This window comes from Syngnathus acus, chromosome 5 (assembly GCF_901709675.1).
Source record: "Syngnathus acus chromosome 5, fSynAcu1.2, whole genome shotgun sequence".
Lineage (NCBI taxonomy): Eukaryota > Metazoa > Chordata > Actinopteri > Syngnathiformes > Syngnathidae > Syngnathus > Syngnathus acus.
This window is the reverse complement of record NC_051091.1, coordinates 4,352,958-4,376,641: the sequence shown is the minus strand read 5'-3', so window position 1 is coordinate 4,376,641 and position 23,684 is coordinate 4,352,958. Positions and strand designations below refer to the sequence as shown.

The window sequence follows — 23,684 nt, the reverse complement described above, 5'->3', positions numbered from 1 at the left end:
CCCAATTTAGATCCATCTGATCCTGGAAAGTGTCACGTCTGAGATGTTCGGAGCCTCTCGCGTCAAGATCCACAAGCACCCTTAACCCGCTCGGATAACACTGGCTGTCTGGTGAGAATCAGGTTGGAAGCAGAGTGAGAGATGGCTGACGAGCACCGCAAAATGGATCCGAAAGAAGAAACGATGAAAGAAAGCAGTATTCTGTCAATCCCTCCTCATCCTGAGAAAACGTGAAGCGTTTTCGAAAAGCGTTCACAGTGGCCGACTGAGCACAGAAGTTTTATTTTAGGCCTTTGGAGAAGATGGAAGGTAAAATGGTGCGACAAAAGACAAGACAAAGAGGGCTGTCGAAAGAGACAATGGTAGAAGTCCTACTTAATATACAAGTATCTTGCTACAGGTGATTCTCCCTCACTGAGCCCACTCTGCATAATAGGTGGCGACAGGCTTGCAAATGAGGCAATGAAACCTTCAACACTGCCCAAAAGCCACTGAATACCTCGCTTCCATCGGTAAACCGTTTCCCCACACTTTGCTTGCATTTGTTTCCACTCTGGTTTGTCAAAATATAAGTAAATAAATATAAGGTTGGGGCAGGCACTGAATGTAATAGATGGAAGATGACACTTGAATAACGTTGTCTGCAGCTGAATCGGGAGCCAGACGCTGGCCCAACATGGTGCCGTCACACCTCCGGCTTCTTTTGTTGCTTTGACAGCGGATGGTGATGGTGAGAAGAGCCAGAAGAGGCTGCTCCTCATGGGAAATTGGAGTCAAGCAGGACTAATTGCTTACATATAGAATTACCAGACCGGGCTAAGATCTTAAGTCTTGCCATTTGATCTATTGGAGGATTGCAACTTTTGGGAAGGTTCTACATACAGCATCAGGTCCGTAGCTTCTACTTCCACACATGTTCCAAGATTCCCAGAACTTTAAGTGTGAACACAGCTAAAGTCTGTTGTTACAAGCCACGACTGTAACGTACACGAGTAGAAGACCAAGGACAGATTTTTATTTATTTTTTTTCATACAGACTTGGAGCACTTTCCCTTATTATCTTAAACACTTGTTTGCTCAATGTGTTGTATGCAAAGCTAGAAGGGTGGGGGTGCGTGCGGGGTGGGGGTGTTGGGGGGTTGGTTCCGTGCCATATTTCCTTATCTCGGGCCAGCATGCTTGCAGAAATAAGCGGGGGGGCCTCCACCTCGACCTGAGAGTCAGCCAGCATTGTTGGTGGGGCAGAAAACAGAAGGACGAGAGGAAAGGAAAGCGGGCAGGTGGGGGCTGTTGGAAGCAATAACAACAGCAGCTGAGAAAGAGAAAAAGACAAGAGGTGTTGAACTTCTGCTTTCGGAGGCGTTGACGACCACAAACTGTCGGCGCTGCAGACACAAACACAAAAATCGATCCACTTCAATTGTGAATTATCACAATTTTCCTCTCTATTTCTCTTCCCGCCTGTCTGTGGAGTTATGGCCGAGCAAAACGTGTGGGCTGAAGTTCAGGCGCCGCCTTTGGCGCATAATTTCATCTTGAGCGGGGACAGTGGGCAACAGGTGCGTGAAAAGAGGATGTTAAAAGCACACTCAATGCCCCTATTTGACTTTCACTAGCACAAGAAGACAGCTGTGAAAATGCTCCTTTTTTTTTTTTTTTTTTCCTTCCAACAGTGGACTCTATGTGACCTCCGAGTCATTGGGGTCGACGCAAAGCGGCACATGAGCTGTCTGGCTATCCCGTATGTAGTTACTTAATGAACGGTTGGGGCTATTAGCGTGACAACTGGCACAAAGCGTGAGGATAAATATGAGGATAAATCACATGCGTCAGAGATGATGCAGCTGCTCTTTCTGTCCATGTGTCACACCAGAAAAGTGAAGAAGCCACCTTGATGCTGACTCAGGCATGATGATGAAAACAGGTGCACACAGAGCGTGAATGTGGCTTTTCAAGTCAGATTAGCGTCTTTTTTTTTTTTTTTCCCCACAGGAGAAAATATTTTCAGCCTGTTAAGTTAAAAGATAATAGATGTCGAAAGACGTGATTAATTTCGATCGTAAAAAAGTTCTCTCAATACCCTCGCATTGATAAAGTCACAGAGTAAAAAGGTTCATGTAACATTCACACGGACCTGAAAGAAAAAAAAAAACATTATTGAGGCAGAGTGGAAGCCAAAAAGGGGCATCTCTCTCTCCAGAGGTCGGACGACAGCTTGGCATGAATTCTATCCTTGGATATTTCGGTCATTTGAATCTTTTTCATCTCTCGCACTTATCTGGACTTTTCAGGCCGGGAAGCTCCCCCCATCACTCAGTGCTCCCATCATTTCTTTTCGGAGGTTTTCTTCTGACCTCTCCTAATTTAGTATGTTCCGCCAACCGCCGCTTCCCCTCTCATGCGAAAAAAAAAAAGGCTCTCACTAAGCTCTATATGTCCTGTCTCCCTCGTAAAAACATTGCAAGCCCGCGTGTGTTCGTGTGTTCGAGTGTCTTTCCACGGCCTTACAATTATATTTCCAGTTCTGGAGGGAGCCATCGGTGCGCGCTGAGGGTTGTCCACCGCGGTTCCCCACCAGCTCTTTATAAGGAGAAGAGAAAAAAGGGCCCTGCTGTCTATATTTAGATGGACTTTATTGGGCCTCTTGTCTTCATCCCCCTCTCTTTCGGCGCCGGAGCCCTCTCTCGGAAATCTCTCGCCATGTGGGCGGCCGGCCCTCCTCTCCATCGTGGCGAGGGGAGCGTGAGCCTAATAATGATGGTGATAATAACGGAGCAGAGGGAACAAAAGAGAGGGAGGCTGACAGAGAGGTAGTGGGTGGTGAGAGAAGTGTCTTTCCCTGTGTCTCCTTGAATGACTATTATCCACAGTGCTGGACAAGTCCGCTTCTCTGCTTCATTTAACTCCAACTGCAGGAGGAAGATCTTCCTCATCATCATTATCAACATCACCACATTCCACTATTTATAATGTAAAATATGTAGACCTCAAAATGAAAGAAATGACCCCGTGTGACAGTCCTCCTCTGGGCCGAGCTTCTCTTTCAAATGGCTCTGAATCATTAACTTTAGAATCAATGTACCGTAATTTTCGGACTATAAGTCGCGGTTTTTTTTCATAGTTTGGGTGGGGGGGCGACTTATACTCAGGAGCGACTTATATACATATATATGGGGTTTTTTCACTTTTTTGGGCATTTTATGGCTGGTGCGACTTATACTCCGGTGCGACTTATAGTCCGAAAATTACGGTACTTTAAAAATTCGCCATGACAATATTAGCGCAGTTAAATATGTCAGGCCAAAACAGAGTCCCTTAAAGAGATCCTCTGATACGTATCATCGGCTGAGATAGGCTCCGCCTCACCCCAATGATGAGATACGAAGAAAACCTCGGCTAAGTGGTCTGGTGTCAAATGGGCTTTCTCAAGAGCTTTGACCCCTGTGGTTCAAATGAACTGCCAATGTACTAAGACGCTGAGTATCTTTTCTCTCCTCCCACCGTTGCCCCGTGATTGTGGCAGTCGGGCAGCAGCGCGACCCCCACCCCCAAAAGCAGCTCGTAGCATAAGCGCCTTCTTTCAAAACCCCAAGTCATCTCAATGCTCATAAAACTCAGAGTGGTAAACTAAGGCTGGAAATGGTTCTTTTCATGAAATACAGTGGTGACATGTTTTTGTTTTTTCAATGCACTGTTAACTGCCTGCAGCTTTGCAAGGTACTCAGTAAGTGCTCTGTGCAAAATATGGTGACATGATGGAGTCCATTAAGTGCATTACCATGGTAACAGTATATGGACAAAAGTGTCAGTCATACAGGAACTGAAAATGGAAAACAACCAACGTAGAGTCAGTCTCTCCCTTTGCACTTAGATCTTCCTACTCTTCCTGAGAAGATTTTTTTTTTTTTTTTTACAAGATTTTAGCTCCCCTCCCAAAAGAGACTCGGCAGACTCCCATTCTGTCTCCTCCAGCCCCACACTGGCGGGGCAAATCAGGCAAAAAAATAAACATTTGCATAGGCGCTTCCAAATTGTCGAGCCATGTACGAAAAACATCAACTGCCATGCAAATTACAAACAAATGCCATTCAAAGGTAAGGAAAAGGGAGGGGGAGTATTTTGACGATCCCCCCTTGCCCTTTAGATCATTTGCGCCTCTGACTTGAGGCTGTAAGGTCGTTCAAGCTTTAGCACAAGAGCAGCAACAACAGGACAAATCATGACATCAGAATAGTGGAAGCAGCGTGGAAGACAATCGCTCTCTGTGCGGGAGGTGAATAGGCCAAGCCCAACCCTGACTGGACAGAGGCGCTTGTCAGCGGCCATGTCGGCCGCACGTACACAATCGCTATTCAGCGTGTGCTATTAGCTTGGAAATTGACATAGCATTTGGACAATGCATTGACAGTTACACCCCGTTAAAACCCTTTCCCTGTACTCTCTCGTGCGATCTTGTACTAATCTGTATGTATGAGTTTTATTTGTGAGGTTCTTTCTGTCCGTGCTCGGGAACGCAGAGGCGGAGGCGGAGTAGGAGGAAAGGCCCCAAAGAAAGAGACGGAGCGTACAAAACAAAGAGCGATGTTGAACAGAAGCCCCCCTCGACTGACAAGGGAATACAGGGAAGTATACTCGGGATTTGAATAGTTTAGTGCAGAAATATTTGGACAATAACTGAGCATTTTATAATTGGACCATGGACAAATCTGTTGGGTCAATAAATAAAGTGCTTTTGACATCCTCATCACAATCACAGTTATACAGTCATCATGAAAATGTTGCGAAATGAAGTAAATGAGGTCTTATTATAAGTGGCTGAACATCAATTTTTTTTTTTTTTTTTACATCATTTTGATGAAGTTGAGCTTATCTTTTGTAGCCTAATAAAAAAATAATTAGGAATGAGATCTTAATTATATTATATTCTATGATATATGATATTATATTCATACTCAGCCAAACTGCATGTGCGCACCCAACTGTAAAGCCAAACCTTATTTAACTTTTGTAACATCATCATGTTAGCATATTTCAAGTTCAGATATTTCCCCTAAGCCCTCCACTGAAGAGCCCCCCCTGTCTAAACAGCCATAAAGGTTTACAAACTGTGACAGGGACAAGTGAAGAAGCTCACCTCATGGCTGAATTTCACAAGGGCAGAAGGAGAAGATGGGGGGGTGCTTGGGTTAGAGCAGAGATTGAGAACCTCAGAGCACAGCGTCAGGCGGAGAAAAACACCTACGGTTTAAAGTACACTTTAGAGCAGCTCAATCAAATGAAGTGCAAATAGTGACTGAGTGAGTATACGTATGCTGTGTTTCAATACAATACAAAACCCACCTGTCCTGCTGAGGTCTCAGAATGACAACAAAGGCCTTGTGGGCTGTGTACGGTTTGCGGGGACTGTCGTGTTTCGTTCACCTGGATGGGAAACAAAAGGTTTGTATATTTAGGAAAAAGCTTTTGTGCAGAAGGGTTCATGGCATTATGAATTTGCATAGAGGATGCTGACTTAAACAGGGAAGTGAGAAGCGTTATGGTGGGTGGGTGTGTGTGGGGGGGGGGGGGCGTAAACGTTCAATTATTTTCCGAATTAGCGGATTATGAATTTGTCTACTATACGCCTATTTGTACCACACTGGTGAAGACGTAAGATGGATATAAAAAGTCTGACATCCCTCTTTAAATGCTAGCACCTCTAAATGTGAGACCATGGTGCTCAGTTGGACAAGGGTGGAGCGCCCTCTGCAGGTCGGGAAGAGCTCCTGCCTCAATGAAACCGCATGATCTCAGTTGTTTAATTGATACCTCCTTGAAAATATATTTTTATGTAGTTGCACAGGTTCTGGGTCACATTGAGGATTGTAACAAATGGGCAGGGCTGGGATATGTTATATGGTGCCCACAGAACAATTTAGTCATCATCGTTCCAACCAATCGAACAAAGTATGTCGTAGATAAACATAGATAAAAGTTGTTATACAAACATCCTGGCAACTTTCTCAGCCCATAGTTGTCACGAGGTAATTTATTAAGCTTCATACCTTTGCCTCTTCGTGTGTGACATCTTTCAGCCACACCTGTGCCCATTAGTCTCAAAAACAAAAGCTCGCGACAAGTAAAAAAGAGCTAAATAAAAAGGCTCCTGGGAAATCATGTGACCACTTTCAACCAATCTGTAGCGGCGAGAAGCGTGAAACTAAAATTTGCCAGGTTTGCTCGCTGGATTAAACGAGATTTGATTGCCATCTAGTGTCATTTTAGGAAACATGCTATTAAATGAAGTGCTTCTCAAATTGACAGCTTTCAATTTTGCCCGAGAAACTACGCTTGACAATTTACAACTTTCAGTGCTGTTATCATAGTCTACAAAAATGCAGTAGATAACAGTACAATAAAAGTTTTGAGTGCCATTTTTGTACTACTCTAGCATTGAGGGAAAGTATTCATTATCTGAAAGAGAATCACTTCAAATGCAATAAAAGTTTTGAGTGACATTTTTGTATTACTTTAGCGTTGAGGGGAAAGTATTTGTTATCTGAAGGAGAGTCACTTCCCTTTCTCATTGCCCAGTTACCATTTGTGGTCACATGACCAGTACGGCTGGTTTTGAGGCCAGGTGGCGTAGCTGTTTACGCCACAAAAACTAAAAAAAAAAAAAAACTAAACTCTTGTGCAAGCTTTCATTATTTATGACGATCAATTCACAAATTGATTGCCACTTAACCCCTTTCAATGTATTTACGCTAGCTTTCATCTTAAGCAAATTATATTTTGATATTTGAGTTAACCGTCTGGTAACCTTTTCAGGATTTTAGTCTGAAAATGTAAGACAAAAAAATGAAAAGAATCTGTTTTATTACAACAGATTTTAATTTGGTCACCATTTTATACAAACACTCTTTTTTTATGATAACACAACAGACAAAAAGGGCGTCTTAAACAACTTAGACAGCTTCACTAAATGCATACCATTGAAAAAGAACGACAGAAATGCCCCTCCTCAAATGCCACCTGTAGGGAGATCCATCTTCGCGAATCGCCCATGCAGCAATGTGCATCTGTAGTCAAAAAATTCTTCCTTGCGCAGTTTTTAAATCAACTTTTGTACCTTCAACCGTCCAGTAACTTCAGAATGCTTTCACGCTCCTTCAGAGCTTTCCACGCCTGGTCTTTCTCCTTCTTGGTCGGAGTGCGCTTCTTCTGTCTAGCTGCCATGATTCGCCGAAATCCCTCCATGACCTCGTTGTCAGAAACCCTGACCCGCTGCCTTAGCTCCTGCTTCCGCATCTCCTCTTTTGCCAACCTAAGGAGCAGAAACAAAATGGCTGCTAGGACATCGCAGCTAATACGTTGGTACCCGACCTTCAGAAGAGCCTTACCTGAGCAGCTCCTGCTTACGGGTTTTGTTGTGAGCAATCAAAGCTTTGAGCTCCGCCTGTCTCTTCTGTAGCTCCACCAGCACCTCGTCCTCGCAGTCTCCGCCGGGACCGGGTCGCTCCTCGGAATCCAGGATTCCCTGGGCGATCAGCTCTTCTTTGATCCGAGCCTCGAGGGAACGTGTGTGAGGAGCGCTACCGATGGAAAGTCAGGACACTTTGTTGCTTTCTTTTCCTTTCACCCATACACCACTTTTGTTTGTTTCTCAACTACTATGTGACACCTACCTAAAAGATTTCCCTTGGCTTCGAGGAGATGTCCCTGCTCCATCGTTAGCATCCTTCCCTGAAATGTCCGGTATAGGAGAATCCTCCATAGGGGATATAATATTCTCCTGAACGTGACAGAGAAGACATCATGATGAAAAGTCACGTTCCACAAGCATGAATTCCACACAAACGCATTCTGCAGGGCGCCTGGACATTGGGGTTCACCCCGGTGAATGAGAGGGTCGCCTCCCTCCGCCTTCTTATTCAAAAGATTCACCTTCCAAAGTACACTTACCTCCACAAGAGCCTGGAGGAGCCGTTGTGTGAGCGGGCCAAAGGGGCAGCCGTCTTCCGGAGACTCATGCTGGGACTCCGACTTCTTCAGCAAAGAGTCCACGTCTAGTAAACATCCGCCAAGCGCACAAACCCACCATGATGTCATCATCATATTTGTCATAACATATAAGAGCTGCAATGACTCCTTTTACAGGCAGTGGCATCAGAATTTAGTCACCTTTTGCGTCGAGCTCCGACAGCGGACCACCCAAGAGACCCTTCTTCTTGTCATTGGCCCGAGCTCCTTCTCTCTGCTCTTCCAGCAGATCTTCCTGAGCCCACCGCTGTGAGTAGTGTTTCCCCAAAGCTGGAATCTTCAATTAGCACAGACAGCACCAAAATTAAAACGTGCTGCTTTTGACGTAAAACACATTTTGCCAAACGTACTAACAGCATACACAGACGACTCACTTTAAAGTACTCGGCTTCATCGTCCGGCGGTTTTAGGAGTTCCTCGAGCAACCGAATCTCCTCATTTGTTATATCGGCGCAGTACGGTTCAACTGAAGCCCAGAATCTGGAAAAAAAAAAAGCAAACTTCAGCGATAATAACAACTGATTGTCCCAACTGTCACCAAGTTTGCTGGTTTTTAATGCAGAGATTTTTGCGGACCTGTTGGGAACGTCGTTCTTAGGTGTGCGAGGAATATCTTGAGGATCGTCTGTAAATTCATATTCTTGGCCTTTAGGTTGCAGGTTTTTGGATTTAGGCCTGCCAGGACCTGGCCCTGGCCCGTGACTACTTTTGCCATCTAGTTTCTGCTTCTTTGGCTTGTGACGTGAGGACGCCGCTGGGTCTGGGTCTTTTCCCATCTTCAGGAAGCGCTTGTCTCCCTTCTTGTCCTGCCAGTCTGTGAGGATCTGCAATGCAGAAGAAAATACAATGAATATTGTTATTATCGCCATAACATTATCTCTTTTGTTTCCCACCTGTCTTTGCTCCTCCAGAGCTCTGAGGCGACGGTTGGCCGAGGACAAGAGAGTCTCCAGCTCCAGCTGCAAAGTGTCCAGCTCCTCGATGCCGATTCCATCGTCCTCCGAACGTCCCAGCACGGCCGTGTAGCGGGGACACACCTTGACGTGCTCCACAGGCTTGAAGTCGTAGTACTTCAAAGGCGGGCAGTCCTTCAGCTCACTCATGATGCTGGCTCCCCGACTACGTTAGAATAAACTGGAGCTAGTGGGGTAATAAAAGACAAGAAACGTTGAATTGTGTCTCAGATGTGACATTCATTTGTAGTTGCAATTATACGTGTAAGTGAGCAATGTTTATTTTCCGCCCTAACTCTGCATGTTTGCTTCATACATTGCTGACATACAGGGCCCGTACCGTGAACAGTGTCTTAAAATATATTTGTAAAATTATCACGATATTTACACAGTAACACTTGCATAATCAATGCAGTGGCGTGATATGAATTCTGGAGGGATAATAAACTCGGGGGAAAATCTGTAATATATATGAATTTTTTACAGGGAAGGATACTTACCGTCCGCGAATGGCGTCCATGATGGAAAATTCCACTGAATGAAGAGGGGTGTAGAACCGTCATTGGGATTATGATATTGTCAGAATATTTCACATGGTACGTAAAACGAAAATACATTTGTAACTAGCGTATATTAATAAACTGATCCAATGCTGACATTTATTTTTTAGACCAGTAAATATGTATTTTAAGAAATCAGGGCTGTACAGCAATGGTAGCGTCGGATTAAACCATATTATATTGTGGTATGAGTGAAAAGGATGGACAATTATCCTCTCACACACTTGCATGTATCAGTTTGAAGTTACCATTACAGTTATTGGAAGTTGCTTCAAGTTTTATTGTTTAAAATATTGGCACTGTAAAACAAATAACACAACGATCACCGAAAAACATTCTCCTACTCACGCAGCCAAATGGACTCGTCACTAAGGAAAAGCTCGTTTTGTTCATACATACACCCAAAACGGGCGGAGTAATGCGACCCATCAGAGAAATACATATTGCGTACAGAAATCCACTTCCTTATTTATAAATGTCAAGCGAAACAAGCGCACCATTTCGTTCCTGGCGAATGTAGGGTTTACGGAAACTGGTCCCAGGCGTGGCTTCGGAACTTCCGTCTTTTGCAGCGTAAAAATGGTAAGTCTCCGTTTATCTCAAGTTGATCTTTTCTTAGTTCATTTGTAATCATGCATTATTTGGCAGCATCAGACTACATCAACAGTTACCATCCTGCTTTCATATTTCTGCCAAACGTGAGGTTTGGTATCAATTAAAGTGGGTTGTCTTAGTATTTTGCCGTTCTTGATTCATTTCCCTCATTTTGTAGCCCGTATTTTGTTTATAATTATCAAGAGGGTTGACATAATAAAAGCGAGTCAACATCCAAATGAAATCATCAGCTTCCCTTGCATCAGAGCATTGACATTCCTGATATTAAAATCATGTTTTTCGGTTGAACCTCAATTCTATTGATCTCTTTTACCTTCACTTTGCTTTTGAAACTTAATATTTTATGTCACTCATCCGATTTTGTATTAAGAATGCAGACACTGACTGTGTCCAAACTGTCCTTAGACTGCGACTCTGCGTCCCTACTTAAACGCTGTGAGGGCCACCCTGCAGGCGGCCATGTGTCTGGAGAACTTCTCCTCTCAGGTGGTGGAGCGTCACAACAAGCCCGAAGTGGAAGTCAGGTATGACATTCTCCTTTGCAGAGGATTGCTACTTCCACACAAGTTTCAACCTGTGCAAACTTGCACAAGGTAGTCTCCATAGGTGGAAAAATGCTGGAGGTACAGGCAAGGTATGAAACAGGCTTGCTGCAGCTACTGTGCTCTGAAAATGAACGAGAAGTCCAGCAGTCCGACGTACTACTGCAGTTTAATTTGGGATCATTTGAGACTTTTTATTAATATCTTTGTGTTACGTCCCAGACAGATGATTGCTTTTGTTGTGGTTTCCAGGAGCAGTAAAGAGCTGCTTCTTCAGCCTGTTGTAATCAGCCGCAATGAGAAGGAGAAGGTTCTCATCGAGGGATCCATCAACTCTGTCAGGGTCAGCATTGCCGTCAAGCAGGTAATAAGCTTCTTCAAATCAGTCCAGTGGAGCCTCATAAATTTCAATGACCTATAGCAAGCAGATCCATTGCCACACTTCATTACTTCACAAGGCCTCTATTAAAATTCAAAACATTAATTCTGCCTCAGATTACCTTTTTATTTTTCTCTTTCTATTTTTGTGTTCCCAAAAAATGAACTCCTTTTATTGAGCACATGATGTCAGTAGAAAGTTTTTTTTTTGGGGAGGTCCTACTGTAAAAGAATGTTTTTTTTGTGTGCTATACATTATTAAAAACAACCGTTCCAATTCTGCCACTTCAGGCTGATGAGATCGAAAAGATCCTTTGCCACAAGTTCATGCGATTCATGATGATGAGGGCAGAGAACTTCTTCATTCTGAGGAGGAAGCCAGTTGAGGTAAAAAGCACTGAGGGTAGCATGCTAGTTAACAAGAACGATAATGTCAACAACAAAAATCCTGCACTCAATGTTCTGACACCTTTTCTTTCAGGGCTATGATATAAGCTTCTTGGTCACCAACTTCCACACAGAGCAAATGTACAAACACAAGCTGGTGGACTTTGTCATCCATTTCATGGAGGAAATCGACAAGGAGATTAGCGAGATGAAGCTGTCCGTTAATGCCAGAGCCCGTATCGTCGCAGAGGAGTTCCTCAAGAATGTAAGCCATGCCTTTCTACATCTTGAAAGTGATTGTCTCAACAAACACAATGAGTTCCCCTAAACTAATTTTGGCTTCTTTTCCACAGTTCTGATGTCCGCCGTCTTAACGGCCAGCCGTAAGCCAATTTTGGGTGTGCACAATCAGTGAGGACCTTCACCCAGCCATCGTTGACCCCCGCTGGCTTCGTCTCATCATCTCTGTACTCATTGATATTAGTGACTGTACATAAGGAAATACTTAGCAGTATCAATTTTCTACCACTTAGAACAAATGGCCAAATAAACAAGCAAAGGCGGGTCCTTCAAGTATTAAAAACGCTGGTTTCCTCGAGTACAGAGACGATGGGTGTGTTCAAATGCAATTAAGTAGTTAGGTGTTCCGTGTACGTCGGTCCGTCTGCTCTCTCGTTTTCGGTTTTGTTTTCACTTACACATGCGGAAAAGTACTAATTAGTCAGCAAAATGTTGTATAAAATGAATAAAGCGCCAGTATTTCTACATTTGTAGTGGGAATTGTTTGTCTGAGTTGAGCAGCACAAATTAAACAGCTCGATTAACATTTGTTAATGATTAATTGACTGGAGCCTACTTGCAAAAAGAAGAAAAGAAAAAAAAACACAAAGAGCTTGTTGAAAATGTCTTCTCATCAGCGTACAATATGCAGCAGGCATCATATTAACAAATACAAACATAAATTACCGGAACTAACCACAAACTCTTCATTTGTCAGTAGCACTCCAATAGTGAAGTGGTCCAGCAATGTAGGTGCCATCATTTGCCAATTTAGTCCGTTGAGAGAAGATTGAGTGACGCATGCTGTTAAAAAGCTACCTAACACGAGTGCGAGGACACTGCACCTCTTTCTCGGTTCTAACAGCTGTCAGTCTTATTTTCTCATTCAAAACAGGGAAAGAACACTGTACAGTAGACGGGCAGCCAAAATGAATCCCAATATTGTAAACCCAACAGTAAATAAAAAAGACTTTGGATACAGCCACTTCAACAGCATACACTATAGAACAAAATGTATACATCAATCAGTGTAGCGGGTAAAAAAAATAATAACATCAAGTATATTGCACACCGTTAAGATGGAGTGACAGCAGCTTTGTCACTGCTGGCTTCGGTTTCACAGTCTTTATCTGAAGACGCGGAAAGCGGCGCTTCTCGCAGAGCGTTTGGTCCACAGTTAGGCTGTCCCGCTCCTTTGTTCGACAAGTCCGCCGCCGACTCCGTCTCGACTTCTTGCTGCGGAGCAGTGGCTGCAAACACACCGACCGCCGTTTGAAAACAAAACTCCGGACCGGACGGTCCTTTGTTTTTCTTACCGGACTGAGTGCAGGACTTCATGTGTTCGGGCCAGTGGGCCTGCTGACAAGGGTAATCGCAGTAGCTGGTGTTCCAGCAGCAATAAAAGATGGCCTCTTTTCGACAGTTGGCGCACCACTGTTTCTTCTTGGTCTCATCCACCGCTTGCTGCTTCCCCAGCTCCGTCTGTTTCTTGGCCTCTGCCACCAAGCGCTCTTGCTCCTGCTCCAGACTTTGCCTCATCTCAGCCATTGTAAGCTCTGGACGAGATCGGTTTTAATTCGTGTCATCGAGTTGCGTTGTCCGTGCTGGTGAATCAAGTTCTTACCGAGATTGTGCTTCATCTCTGACAACTCTTGCTGATGGAGCCACTGTAGTTTTTCAATTTCAATTCTAAGCCGCTTCATCTGGAAAAAAACAACAACACGAAGCAAATGTGTAAATGCAAAGAAATGTGTCATTAACTTTGCAAAATAGCACCTCAGCAAGCGTATTCCCTGAAGAGCTCTTGGAGAGGTCACTGCAGATTTCAGTCACTGTACCTTTGATTGCGTCCATCATCTGGAAGAGAAAAAAGGAGTCACATTCTCTTGCAATGCGTAATCAACATTCAGAACAATGTCACATCATGACAAATATGAACAGCTTGATTAGAAATGCTTACTTTGTTCGTGTACTTGGCAATGTCCGCAGCGGCGTCTGCTGAGGCTGTGGAGATGTACTGCTCCGTTTCCATGGAGGAGGACGGAGACGATGTGCCTAATCCAGATGCTGATGCAGGACAGCCGGACACCAGGGTGACAGCTGATGTGCTCAACGCAAAACATATTGAAAAGATTCATATGATTCCGTTTAAGATTTAAAGTCACCATTGCACACATTTGACCTTAGCTACCTTTGATGGACTGTCTGGTGTGGTAACGTGTGCTTTGCGAAGACGTCTGTGCAGAAAACGCCGATGCCGAGCCGTTGTCTTGAATTTGCGCGGCTGCCACCGGCTGCTGGCCTTGCTGCTGACGCAGGAGCCATTTCTGTGAGGAGTTCTGGAGCTTGCCGCTGGGATTCCACACGGTGGCGCTGTGCGCTCCAGGCACAGTCTCTCGAGGCAGCAGGGGGCGCTGTTTCTTCAATCCCGGGGTGGCGGAGGCTGAAGATGAGGACGAAGAGGGCGGAGTTGCCGGGGCGTTGGAGACGGTGGCGAGGCTGACGTTGGCGGCAATCATGCTGACGGGAATGGCCATCGGGGACTGCGAGGCAACGCTGGAGGGTGTGGAAGGGGTTGTGCTGCTTTGAGATGGGAATGTTGAAGGGGTCAGGGATTTACCTTCAAGAGGAAATGGATGGGTTACGTAAGAATTGAAGAAGTCACACTTATATGGTCATAAAAAGCAACATCTCACCTTCAGGTTTACTAGCACATGACTCTTTAGCATTCGCGCTGTCCTTTTTGCGTCTCTTCCTCTCCCTTTTCCCTTGCTCCTCCCCAAGGTCAATAACCAGCTCCCCCTCGGAGTCAGAATCCTCCATGGACGCATTTTGCTTCATATCTTCTTTCACTTGTCCCTTCTCCCTGGACACGGGCAATGGTGGGGGGGATTTGGTCTTCTCTGGACCATCTTTCTCCAGAGGTTTTTCTTGAGCCGGCGTCTCTGACTGCATTGAGCTAACATCCTCTGCTGTGGGCTCAGATAGCAGTGGCATATTGGCCTTTGGTGATGATTGCTCCTGGTCTCTACTCTTGTTCTGGGCTTCCTCAGTGCGTGTAGCATCCTGGGAATCTTCAACCTTGGGTGCTTCGTCACTGCCGTACTCGGTGTCACTTGAGTCGGATTTACCCTCGGAGTCCTCAGTGTCGCTGTGCTCCACAGCTTTGTACGCCTCAGAAGAGATTTCATTTATACCTGCCCAAACAGGAAACAAAGCAATATTACCAAAGCAGAATATCAAATGGACGCATGTGCTCGAACGTTGACCGACCGAGCTGCGCTTTACAGCTTTCAATGGTTTTGTCCAAGTTGGTCTGGAAACGGCTCTTGATCTGCCTTTTTGGAGAGGTGAGAACAGGGGTGGCCCCTAGCTTCTGCAGAACCGTTTCACTGAGTTCCTTTAGATCCATTTCTGCTTTACTCCGATCTGGAAGGATGTTAAATGAATTCCAATGATCATGACTGACAGGTGTCAAAGGTGTGCGTGATCGACTCACCTAGATTGAGATTCAAAATGCTTCCCGTCAGCTGTGTCTTCTCTTGTTTGGTGTTGCCAGGAGATTGCGAATGTAAAGATTTGGTGCTGTCGGACAAATGCTCAGCTTGACTTGGTCGAGGATGAGTTGGTGACACTGCAAGGAGGTGTTGAACCAAAAATAAGGATGAAAGGTCTCCTGTATGATTTTAGATAACCGACCACAGTACCTGTGCAGTCCATTGACTCTTCTCCGACACTTCCCTGGCTGCTTACGGCCTTCACGTGGGACTTGTCTGTTGTGTCCTCGCCGTCTGAACCCGTATGCGCAGAAGAATTGGTGCTCACGGGGGAGCGAGGCCCGTCGCCGAGAGGTGGCCGACGGCCCGTCACGATCCCTCCGACGCCAGACAACACGGCCCGGGATAGCGAGATCTTGGGCGATGCGGTCATGTCAAAGCTCAACTTGATCTTTTCCTGTTTCTCGGCCTTGGACGAGGGGTCCGAGGGGTCCTGCAGCATTTGAAAGCTGTTGTCGTGAGTGTAGGGTGTCCTGAAGGGGGCGTAGTTAAACACTCCAAACTTCTTCCTCATGTTCTCCACATAGACTTCCATCTCTTGCATGGCGCTGTTGAAGATGCTTTTAGTCTTCTTCACGGAGAAGGGAATCTCTTTGGACATGAGGTAACAATTATTTAAAGGCACCCAAGCCCTAAAAGAGTGAACACGCGTGTCATCATGTGACCTGTTAGTGACACCAAATCGAGTTTGGAACGGACACAAAGTCAAACGTGAAGCGCAAAAGATGGCAACCTGTCATGCTGACCAAAGAAGCGAGCATCCACCTGTCCGTCTTTGTCACGCAGAGCTTTGGCGGGCCAAAAGGGGAAACCTTTCAATTTAGCCCATACCAGAGGGTGAGGGTTACCCTGTAAATAAAAAAAAAATAGTCAACCTTGAGCGATAATGTTGAAAGTGCTGCACAAACAAAGCAAAAGATAAACAAGTCCAACTCACACAGGGTTCACAGAACCAGTTCTCTCTCTTTTGGCAAGCAGACAGATAACACTCAGGACAGACTTCAATCTCATTCATCTGTATTAAAAAAAGAAGAGAAAATTTCATTTGAAGACTCAATCACTGAAAATTCATCTCCACGACAAAAAAAAATGACACAGACCGCATATTCACCTCATGTTCACAGATCTTGACGATAACTTTAGCTGTGGCTGTCAGTTTGTGGTTGCCTACAAAATATATATGACATTTTTCATGTTATTGTTTCAGAAATAAGCACTATTATGATTTGCTTTTTATAATATCGAGGCTCAAATACGCAACACACCTCCGTTGTATATGATGCAGTTATGCAAAATCCACTTGACATCTGCCAAGAAGGCCTCCGTGCAGCCGTACATTTTCTTTTTGATGTTCTGCGTCAGACGGAAAACAAAAGTTTTCATATGAGAGCTGATCAGCGATGCAGGATTAAAATCGCCTTTTTTTTTTTTTTAACCTTCTCAAGAGTGCAAAGGTCCATTGGGTGAAATATGTATTCGGCATAGTCCGGGTGCTGTTCGAGTGAAACGGGTTTCTGGAAGAGCTCCGTCTTTAAAATTGAGCAAAGAGAAAAGGGGCTTACGTTAGATTCCGCACACGCACACGATTTCCGCAAATAATTCCCCACTGATGATCACAACTGTCATGCTACTACTATACACTAAAAGCAGCATCAAACAAAAGCAGCACAGGCAGTCAAGGGAGAAATCAAGACAGGGACTTGTTAGTGGTGTAATTATTACCCAATTAAAAGTCTTTCTCTGCGTGGAAGCTGCGTGGGGAGAGCGAGATGACAAGCGAGGATGATCCTGAAAGAGAGTGAAAGGGGCAGCTGTATCCTCACGACCGGCTTGCATATTTACTCTCATGGTTCCGAGCCGTGACACAGGCCCGCTATACTTCAATGTTTGGGAATGTCAGATGAGTTCTCGCATGCAAATTAATAACGTCTCATGCTCGAGCAATAGAGGACAGCCTTTAGGTGAAGATGAGACGAAGATGGTCGTAAAAAAGCTCGCAATGCTGACTTGCCAGGTGGTAGAAATCAATGAGAATGAAGAAGTCGTTTTGACTCCAATAGCGGCGAACCGTTTAGCTAGCAGGAGATCCCCCAAGGAGACGGTTATAGCAGAAATACTTACACCTGGTTGTTTCATCTTCTGAAGAGCAAACTTGAGGAGGTAAGACAGCTGCTCAATAGTCAGCATTGTCATGGCTTTGCTCTGAGTCTCGATACATTCAGCAACCGTTATTTTCTAAAAAGAATTGAAAATAGGGCTCCTTACTCGATGTCCGAAATGGTGCTTCCCGACATCCTTACACTCGGCATATTTCTGCTTGAGTACCTCACACTCCGGACAGAACCAGTCGCCCTCAGGCTCGTCTGGTAGTTTGAGGCACTTGGCGTGGTACACCCTGGGGCAGAGCTCACAGCAGAGCACCTGACCCTCACGGTGGCACAACCAGCAGTAGAAGTCGTTCCTGCCGTCCTGCGGTACAACATCAACAGGATCTGTGGTGAGTGCCGGCTGCTTCGCATAGTAAAAGGGGCCATGTCTTAGTTCGGACTGCAACGCAGGCAAAAGAAACACAAAGGTTGGGGGAGGTCAAAATCAGGCCGTGTTGAAGCAAGCCAAGCAGAGATGCACAATGACAACAAAAGGTGCGCTGTGGGGGAGAGGGGGGGGGGGGATGATGGGAATATTCTGCACAACTATTTTAACTGCAACAAGGTTCCAAGGGTGATCTGATTATTTTGTTGGTTACCTGGTCTTTGGTGGTGCTAACAGCACCTGGTTTCTTCTTCTTTTTCACCGGGCTGGGGGAGGTGTCAGCAGACGAGTGACCATTTGATGAGTGGGAGGGACTTGGCATCTTTCGTTTCTGGGTCGTCCGCTCTGTCGAGCCTGCGTCTTGTGTTGCGGGTGACAGTTTGATATGAGTCAGTTACGGTTCCGTGATGGCCTGGTTAAGGTCGCATTCCGTTATGGTCAGAGTACGCTTGACTTGTATGATTATTCCACCCGGGAAAAAAAAAAAAAGAGTTTACCAGTGATTAAATCATCAAAACTCATGCCGATGATCAGTGTCTGTAAAGTTCTGACCACAATTACAAATATATATATAATACAATGGTATACAAATGATTATTTATAATAAAACAATACAAAAGTTTTACATGATGTATGTTTCATCCACACCTTTAGATCGCATTGAGCTTTCCATTTTCTCTGTTGGAGGGTCAGTCTTCTTTATTTCAACTGCTGCAATGTAGACAAGAGTGTTAATGCAGTAGCGATAAATATCACATTGCGAAAATCACAGAGTGCCAGGCAGCCATCCATACTCAAGGCAAAAAAAAAAAAAAAGAGAGACGTGGCGTTATATTGTGGCAGGTCATTTTCTGCATCAGAACAATTTTCTGCTTGTTAAGTGCTGCCTAAAACAGATCAGTCCATCACAATACAACACTACATTAACAATTGGTAGCGGGAGTGAGCACATTAATTATCTGTATCACGCTTGCCTATGTGATGAGAAAGCCAGCATGGACTTTGACTTTATGGATTATTTTCCAGTCGCTTTGGTCATCTCCTATTTGCGTAATAATGCTGATAGGCCCAGAACCACAGAAAATCGTAACACGTGTCAATATGAATCGGCAGCCTCAAATTAGTCAAGTGAACCGATGTCAAGTGTCCATCTGCGCGGTCTTCAATCGAGATTCAATATTGGCGATAAGTGGGAGACCAGATAGAAACAAGCAGCACTCTGGCAACAGAAGACAATGGAAGAGAAACAGAATGTTGTGGCGCAATAACACAATGAAAAAGAGATGTACAGTGGCCATCAGGTATTTATTGTCAGTATCAGTCAACCTGTTTTGGAGGCAGCGTGACGTCATTGCTATTGTTGTTTCTGTCAAGAGAGCAGAGCTTTTTTTTTTTTTTCTCTTCAAATCTTGTTCCCCAAGCACTCTCCCCCTCCCTCCTCCTCGGACGTGATGATGCGTCTGCCATGAACACAGACCATACACAAAGACAGAGAGTGAAAAGACATTGTGGCCTTCTCGACCACACTGTCCGGACTATCTTACAGAATGATGTCACGTCTAGTTCAGGAATACAGCAACAGTCGACGACAACGAGATTCAAATACATGACACCAAATTCTATGGCAGAAATAAAACAAGTCTTCACATCCATGCTTCAATGAAGGAAATCAACAGCATGCCTTCCATTCCTACTCACATCATGAATTCTTCAGCCTATTTTTTTAACTCTTTTCAATGATAGAGGGCGTTGTGAGATGAGGGAAACGATGGTTCCAAGTATCCCAGAAGGCCTCCTCTCTCCCCGCTGCTTCCTCCAGCGATTGTCAATCTTTAACCTCGGCTGCAAGCGCCCGATTGGTTTGAGCGCCACTCCGAGGTACCCGATTGGACGGCTAGCTCAATGTACCACATAAGCTTTTCTGCTTCTCGATCTCCTCGGCTACAGTGCTGCAATGCAGAGAGAACCGCTCGCCCGCTATTCCTTGCGACCGAGTGCCCCCCCCCCCCCCCCATTAAAGCACGCAAAGGGCCATGGGCACGTGAAATGCGGCGCTAGGAGCAAGACGGCGAGCGGATCGGCGCCTCTCCTCTCTGTGCTCTCGAAGGTATATGGCATCCATTTTGATGAGGCTTTCTCTCCCCCTCCACACACAAAACAAGTCCACACGGCACCAGTTGAGAACAAGGAGCACATGCGGGTTATTATCACCCCCCCCCTCTTCCACTGAGGAACATTGAAAGCTTGACATTTTCTCCATATTTCCAAGGAGACTGTCGGCACTCCAAAATTAGAAATAGACTATCAAACCGAATCTCATCCAGCCCTCAGTGACAGTTTAAGTGAGAGCAGAAGCGGTCGAGCGGTAGACAAAATGCAAATTTGATCATCAAACCAGGAAATGAAAGGTAGTAGCAGAAAACAAAACACAAGTGGTGGGTGGGGTGGAGTGGAGTGATTCTTTCAGTCAATAGAGAGTGAGCTTGAGCTCAGGTCAAGCATTAAGCAAGGCTACATAACCAGGCCGGAGTGTCTGGACTGGAGGTCTGAATCACACAATTTTTACATCTGCCAGCAAAATAACATACGACAGGAGGATGGAGGCTAAAAGAGAATCTCGCAAGTCAGAGCTCAACACTGCATGATTTCCCGCACACGGAAAGCAAACCAGCCACCTAAATATACATAGAAAGAAGATTCTGCCAAACCTGTTTGGCCCTCAGACGGGTTTTCGAAAACAGGGATGAGATGAGATTTCACTGCAGTGCCTGTTGAGAGGGAATCCTTCCCTTCTTCTTTCCTCCCGCTTGCATACAAGTAGCAGTGTGCCTGGAGCAGAGGGACAGAAAGGGGAAGTTCTCCAAAATGGCTGATGCTCGGAAGCAGAGAACACCGGGAGGCAGTGCACGTTAGGCTTCGGCTATTCCTCGTACGCGCTCTGTAGATCATTTGTACTTTACAACACAAGCCTGAAAGTGGCGAGCGGCTTATAGAATTAGGCCTGTTTCAGAGAGGAACTTTCTGTGAAAGAGCAAAGTACTGCTCGATTGTTTTTTCCACTGAGGTTTGTTTGATATACAATTGCCGTTGGTGGCTGCGTGGGCGTCCTGCTCTGACGCCACTTTGAGGCCTAAATTAAACTTGCCGTGCTGTCACTTTACCATCTGTTAATTCCTTCGGGGTGTCCCCTTTGCGACGGTGGCTGTCTCTCCCATTCGGAATGCCTCAACAGGCCCGCAGCCTTGACGACACAGAAGGGAGGTTAGAATACTCTGAGCAGGTGGCTCCAAATTGGACATGGACATTAGCTGCGTTTGTGTGGTAGAAGTACAATGTCATGCTCATCTTTGCAGCTTCAATTCTAGAGTGTGTTGTGAAAAAAAGATTGCTTCCCCTCCCCCGGTTTTCAGGGCACAGCTCATATCCGGCTGATGCTTTAACAACAGAGGAATATTAATGAAAGAATGAAAATGCTGCTTACCTCTATGGATGCATGTCTAACAATTCTGTGTGATATGTCAATGCTTATTACAACATGGAGGAGAGACAGCCCTGTCAGCCCCTCAGCCTGCTCTCAGCAGCACCGCCACGCTCAAGCTGTCCTGGGTGCAGCTCTCATGAAAAGCAAATGCTGACTGGACAGACACGCTGGCAAAATGGAAGACAGATGCCGATTGGCTGTTGCACTTCCTGGATGCCAGTCTTTTGTTGAGACGGAACCACCGCAAGATACGGCTGAAACACACACAAGTCACAAGGCTTTCAAATATATTGTTCAAGATAATGTCAGGGAAAAAAAAGCCTGGGTCAATATCCACCACCTTTAATTGAACTAACAATAAAAACATAGTGTGTTCTTTCAATTGAAAATAACAGTTTGGTGATGCTATTCACGCATTTGAGCTGTATGCTATCAACAATATGCTGATAAATCATTCCGGGAAACCTGACCCTTTCCCTTTGTGTACCCAGTCGAGTAGGAAACCAAGAGGACTGGCCTCATAGCTCAGTGGTTAGAGCACTGGTCTTGTAAACCAGGGGTCGCGAGTTCAATTCTCGCTGGGGCCTAACTATTTTAAGGATTGCCGAGGTTTCACTGTGTATGAGTGTTGCCATTGACTTTATAAAAGAGCTTTGTCCAAAGGCTTGAGTTGTTTGCAAGCAAAGATGGGTGAGGTTCAGCATTCCAATCCTTGATAATGCGAAACCTCCTAGCACAAACCAGATCCAGCAAACCACTCGATTGGACTGCTGCTGCATTTGATTTGTTCTTTTTGCCCCATTAAATACCCATTGGCCAATTTTCCAAATATGATATTGTCAACATACAGTCAAACCTCTACATACATACGATTGCTTAAACATGAGAATTTTTCAACATACGATGTGAAATATTTGACTCAACATCCGAAATAATTCCCATCATGGTTAGCCCGCTTGACGGCGGCACGTCGGGATGACGTCAGCATCACGTTATCATACCCCAAGAAGGCTAACGCAAATGGTTGTAGTGGTGAAAAAAGGAAGATGATGATTTTCTTACAATTAAAACAAGAAATCATAAGAAAACACAAGTGCGGAATGCATGTGAGTGATCTTGCGAAATAATATGGCCGTAAAAACGTGTCAACAATTTCGACGGTCATTAAGCAGAAGGAAGGCCTCAAAGCGGTCAAGCCATCACATCATCTCTAAACGTCGCAGCACTACCTTGGAAGAGATTGCTAGGATGCATAAACGACAAGCAGATTGTTGGCAAAACGATCACTGAAACGATCATATGTGAGAAGGCCAATGACATATATTGCGTCATGCTAAGGTTATGTAAGTTAGATCAAATATATATATAAAATATAAAAATAAAAACAAAAATGAGCTAAGTTAGTTTGAAGTTTACATATTGTAAGTTACAGTAAGTTACGGTGTGTGTCTAAGGTACAGTGACAATAAACACCCCTTTTTATTGATTATTTCTTTGTAATTTAGTTCTTTTTACATCTCTCTGATATAATACATTTGTTTTACTGCTATGTAATTATCTGCAGTATTTATTAAGGAGTTATTGTTTTTTTTGGTTGTGGAACAAATTAAACCAATTACAGTGTATTCTTATGGGCATATTTGATCCAACTTACGACTATTTTAACATATGAAGTAGGTTAAATTCGTATGTAGAGGTTTGACTGTATTCTTTTAAAATATTGAAATTCAGAATTAGAGATACCTACAGGGTTAGGACGTCAGTTGGACATTTGGATATTATGGAGCCTCAAATGTAGAGCTGGAGCCTACTGCAGCTGACTTCTGGGAAGAGAAGTAAGTCAACATCCTATTGCCAGGCACATATAGACAAACAACCACGGACAATTTAGAGTCTATAATTAACCTAACATGCATGTGTTAGGAATGTGGAAGGGGCAGGAGTCACCAGACAAAACCTGCACAGGCTCAACATGCAACCTCCACTGAAGAACGTCGAAACTGAGACTCAAAGCCTAAATCTTATGACTGTTAGGCAGACATGCATTGTACCATTCTGCCTTTTTACCATTACGAACTAAATAAATATTTTTTTAAACTTTTTTTCCATATTAGTGTCAGCTTATTTATACCAAGCCTCCTTTTCTACTACCATGAACATGCTTCTATTTTTTAGTTGTGATGTAAATAGTTTGTAATTATTACGTTGTTGTTGTATTTTGGCCTTTTTTTTTATAAAGCAGCATCTTCGGGAAGTTGACGATGCACTATGACTACTAATTAGCTGGGCCACACGCTCGTATTTACGCAATCGGATAAATTCACTAGAGAAAAACGCAAAGTTTAGACCTAATTCATAATAGGAATGACGTTTGTCCA

At 44.5% G+C, this 23,684-nt stretch overlaps 3 protein-coding genes and 1 non-coding gene across 12 annotated transcripts; 2 read left to right on the top strand and 2 right to left on the bottom strand.

Annotated features, from left to right (window-relative positions):
* Window positions 1–6,841: 6,841 nt before the first annotated feature.
* On the bottom strand, window positions 6,842–9,526 carry tada3l (transcriptional adaptor 3 (NGG1 homolog, yeast)-like). The gene is made up of 9 exons (XM_037251354.1): window positions 9,476–9,526; window positions 8,916–9,156; window positions 8,599–8,846; window positions 8,397–8,502; window positions 8,164–8,299; window positions 7,945–8,048; window positions 7,668–7,774; window positions 7,383–7,574; window positions 6,842–7,306 (listed from the first exon to the last, which is right to left on the bottom strand). The coding sequence occupies exons 2-9, from the start codon at window positions 9,123–9,125 to the stop codon at window positions 7,114–7,116; spliced, it is 1,296 nt and encodes a 431-aa protein (XP_037107249.1). The 5' UTR covers window positions 9,126–9,156; window positions 9,476–9,526; the 3' UTR covers window positions 6,842–7,113.
* Window positions 9,527–9,985: 459 nt separating this feature from the next.
* arpc4l (actin related protein 2/3 complex, subunit 4, like) lies at window positions 9,986–12,278 on the top strand. The gene is made up of 6 exons (XM_037251355.1): window positions 9,986–10,117; window positions 10,556–10,674; window positions 10,945–11,056; window positions 11,362–11,457; window positions 11,552–11,722; window positions 11,811–12,278. The coding sequence occupies exons 1-6, from the start codon at window positions 10,115–10,117 to the stop codon at window positions 11,814–11,816; spliced, it is 507 nt and encodes a 168-aa protein (XP_037107250.1). The 5' UTR covers window positions 9,986–10,114; the 3' UTR covers window positions 11,817–12,278.
* A 70-nt stretch (window positions 12,279–12,348) lies between these two features.
* zmynd8 (zinc finger, MYND-type containing 8) lies at window positions 12,349–21,505 on the bottom strand. 9 transcript variants are annotated; one of them, XM_037251345.1, is made up of 23 exons: window positions 21,307–21,500; window positions 20,987–21,066; window positions 20,534–20,654; window positions 18,474–18,536; window positions 18,040–18,185; window positions 17,619–17,840; window positions 17,415–17,528; window positions 17,016–17,081; window positions 16,730–16,822; window positions 16,559–16,646; window positions 16,405–16,460; window positions 16,231–16,308; window positions 16,027–16,142; window positions 15,444–15,925; window positions 15,236–15,370; window positions 15,010–15,165; window positions 14,433–14,933; window positions 13,928–14,356; window positions 13,697–13,836; window positions 13,513–13,593; window positions 13,361–13,439; window positions 13,053–13,292; window positions 12,349–12,986 (listed from the first exon to the last, which is right to left on the bottom strand). In XM_037251345.1, exons 2-23 carry the CDS (start codon window positions 20,987–20,989, stop codon window positions 12,811–12,813), a joined length of 3,585 nt encoding a protein of 1,194 aa, XP_037107240.1. In that variant the 5' UTR covers window positions 20,990–21,066; window positions 21,307–21,500; the 3' UTR covers window positions 12,349–12,810. The 9 variants fall into 9 exon arrangements, 8 of the variants coding, with proteins under 8 accessions (XP_037107240.1, XP_037107243.1, XP_037107242.1 ...); XM_037251348.1 differs by having other exon boundaries at window positions 17,619–17,762; XM_037251347.1 differs by lacking the exon at window positions 17,016–17,081.
* A 315-nt stretch (window positions 21,506–21,820) lies between these two features.
* On the top strand, window positions 21,821–21,893 carry trnat-ugu. Its single transcript has one exon. It is a non-coding gene; the product is annotated as a tRNA-Thr (tRNA).
* Window positions 21,894–23,684: the final 1,791 nt, after the last annotated feature.

Excerpts from the sequence above, each read along its gene's own strand:
- tada3l (XM_037251354.1), bottom strand. The coding sequence starts at position 9,125 with ATGAGTGAGCTGAAGGACTGCCCGCCTTTGAAGTACTACGACTTCAAG. Across the intron at positions 7,575-7,667 it reads AGCCAAGGGAAATCTTTTAG|CGCTCCTCACACACGTTCCC; the intron begins GTAGGTGTCACA and ends TTCCATCGGTAG. Across the intron at positions 7,307-7,382 it reads CGTAAGCAGGAGCTGCTCAG|GTTGGCAAAAGAGGAGATGC; the intron begins GTAAGGCTCTTC and ends TCTGCTCCTTAG.
- arpc4l (XM_037251355.1), top strand. Across the intron at positions 11,057-11,361 it reads TCAGCATTGCCGTCAAGCAG|GCTGATGAGATCGAAAAGAT; the intron begins GTAATAAGCTTC and ends CTGCCACTTCAG. Across the intron at positions 11,458-11,551 it reads TGAGGAGGAAGCCAGTTGAG|GGCTATGATATAAGCTTCTT; the intron begins GTAAAAAGCACT and ends CTTTTCTTTCAG.
- zmynd8 (XM_037251345.1), bottom strand. Across the intron at positions 18,186-18,473 it reads AAGCTCAATGCGATCTAAAG|ACGCAGGCTCGACAGAGCGG; the intron begins GTGTGGATGAAA and ends CCGCAACACAAG. Across the intron at positions 14,357-14,432 it reads ATGTGCTAGTAAACCTGAAG|GTAAATCCCTGACCCCTTCA; the intron begins GTGAGATGTTGC and ends TTCCTCTTGAAG.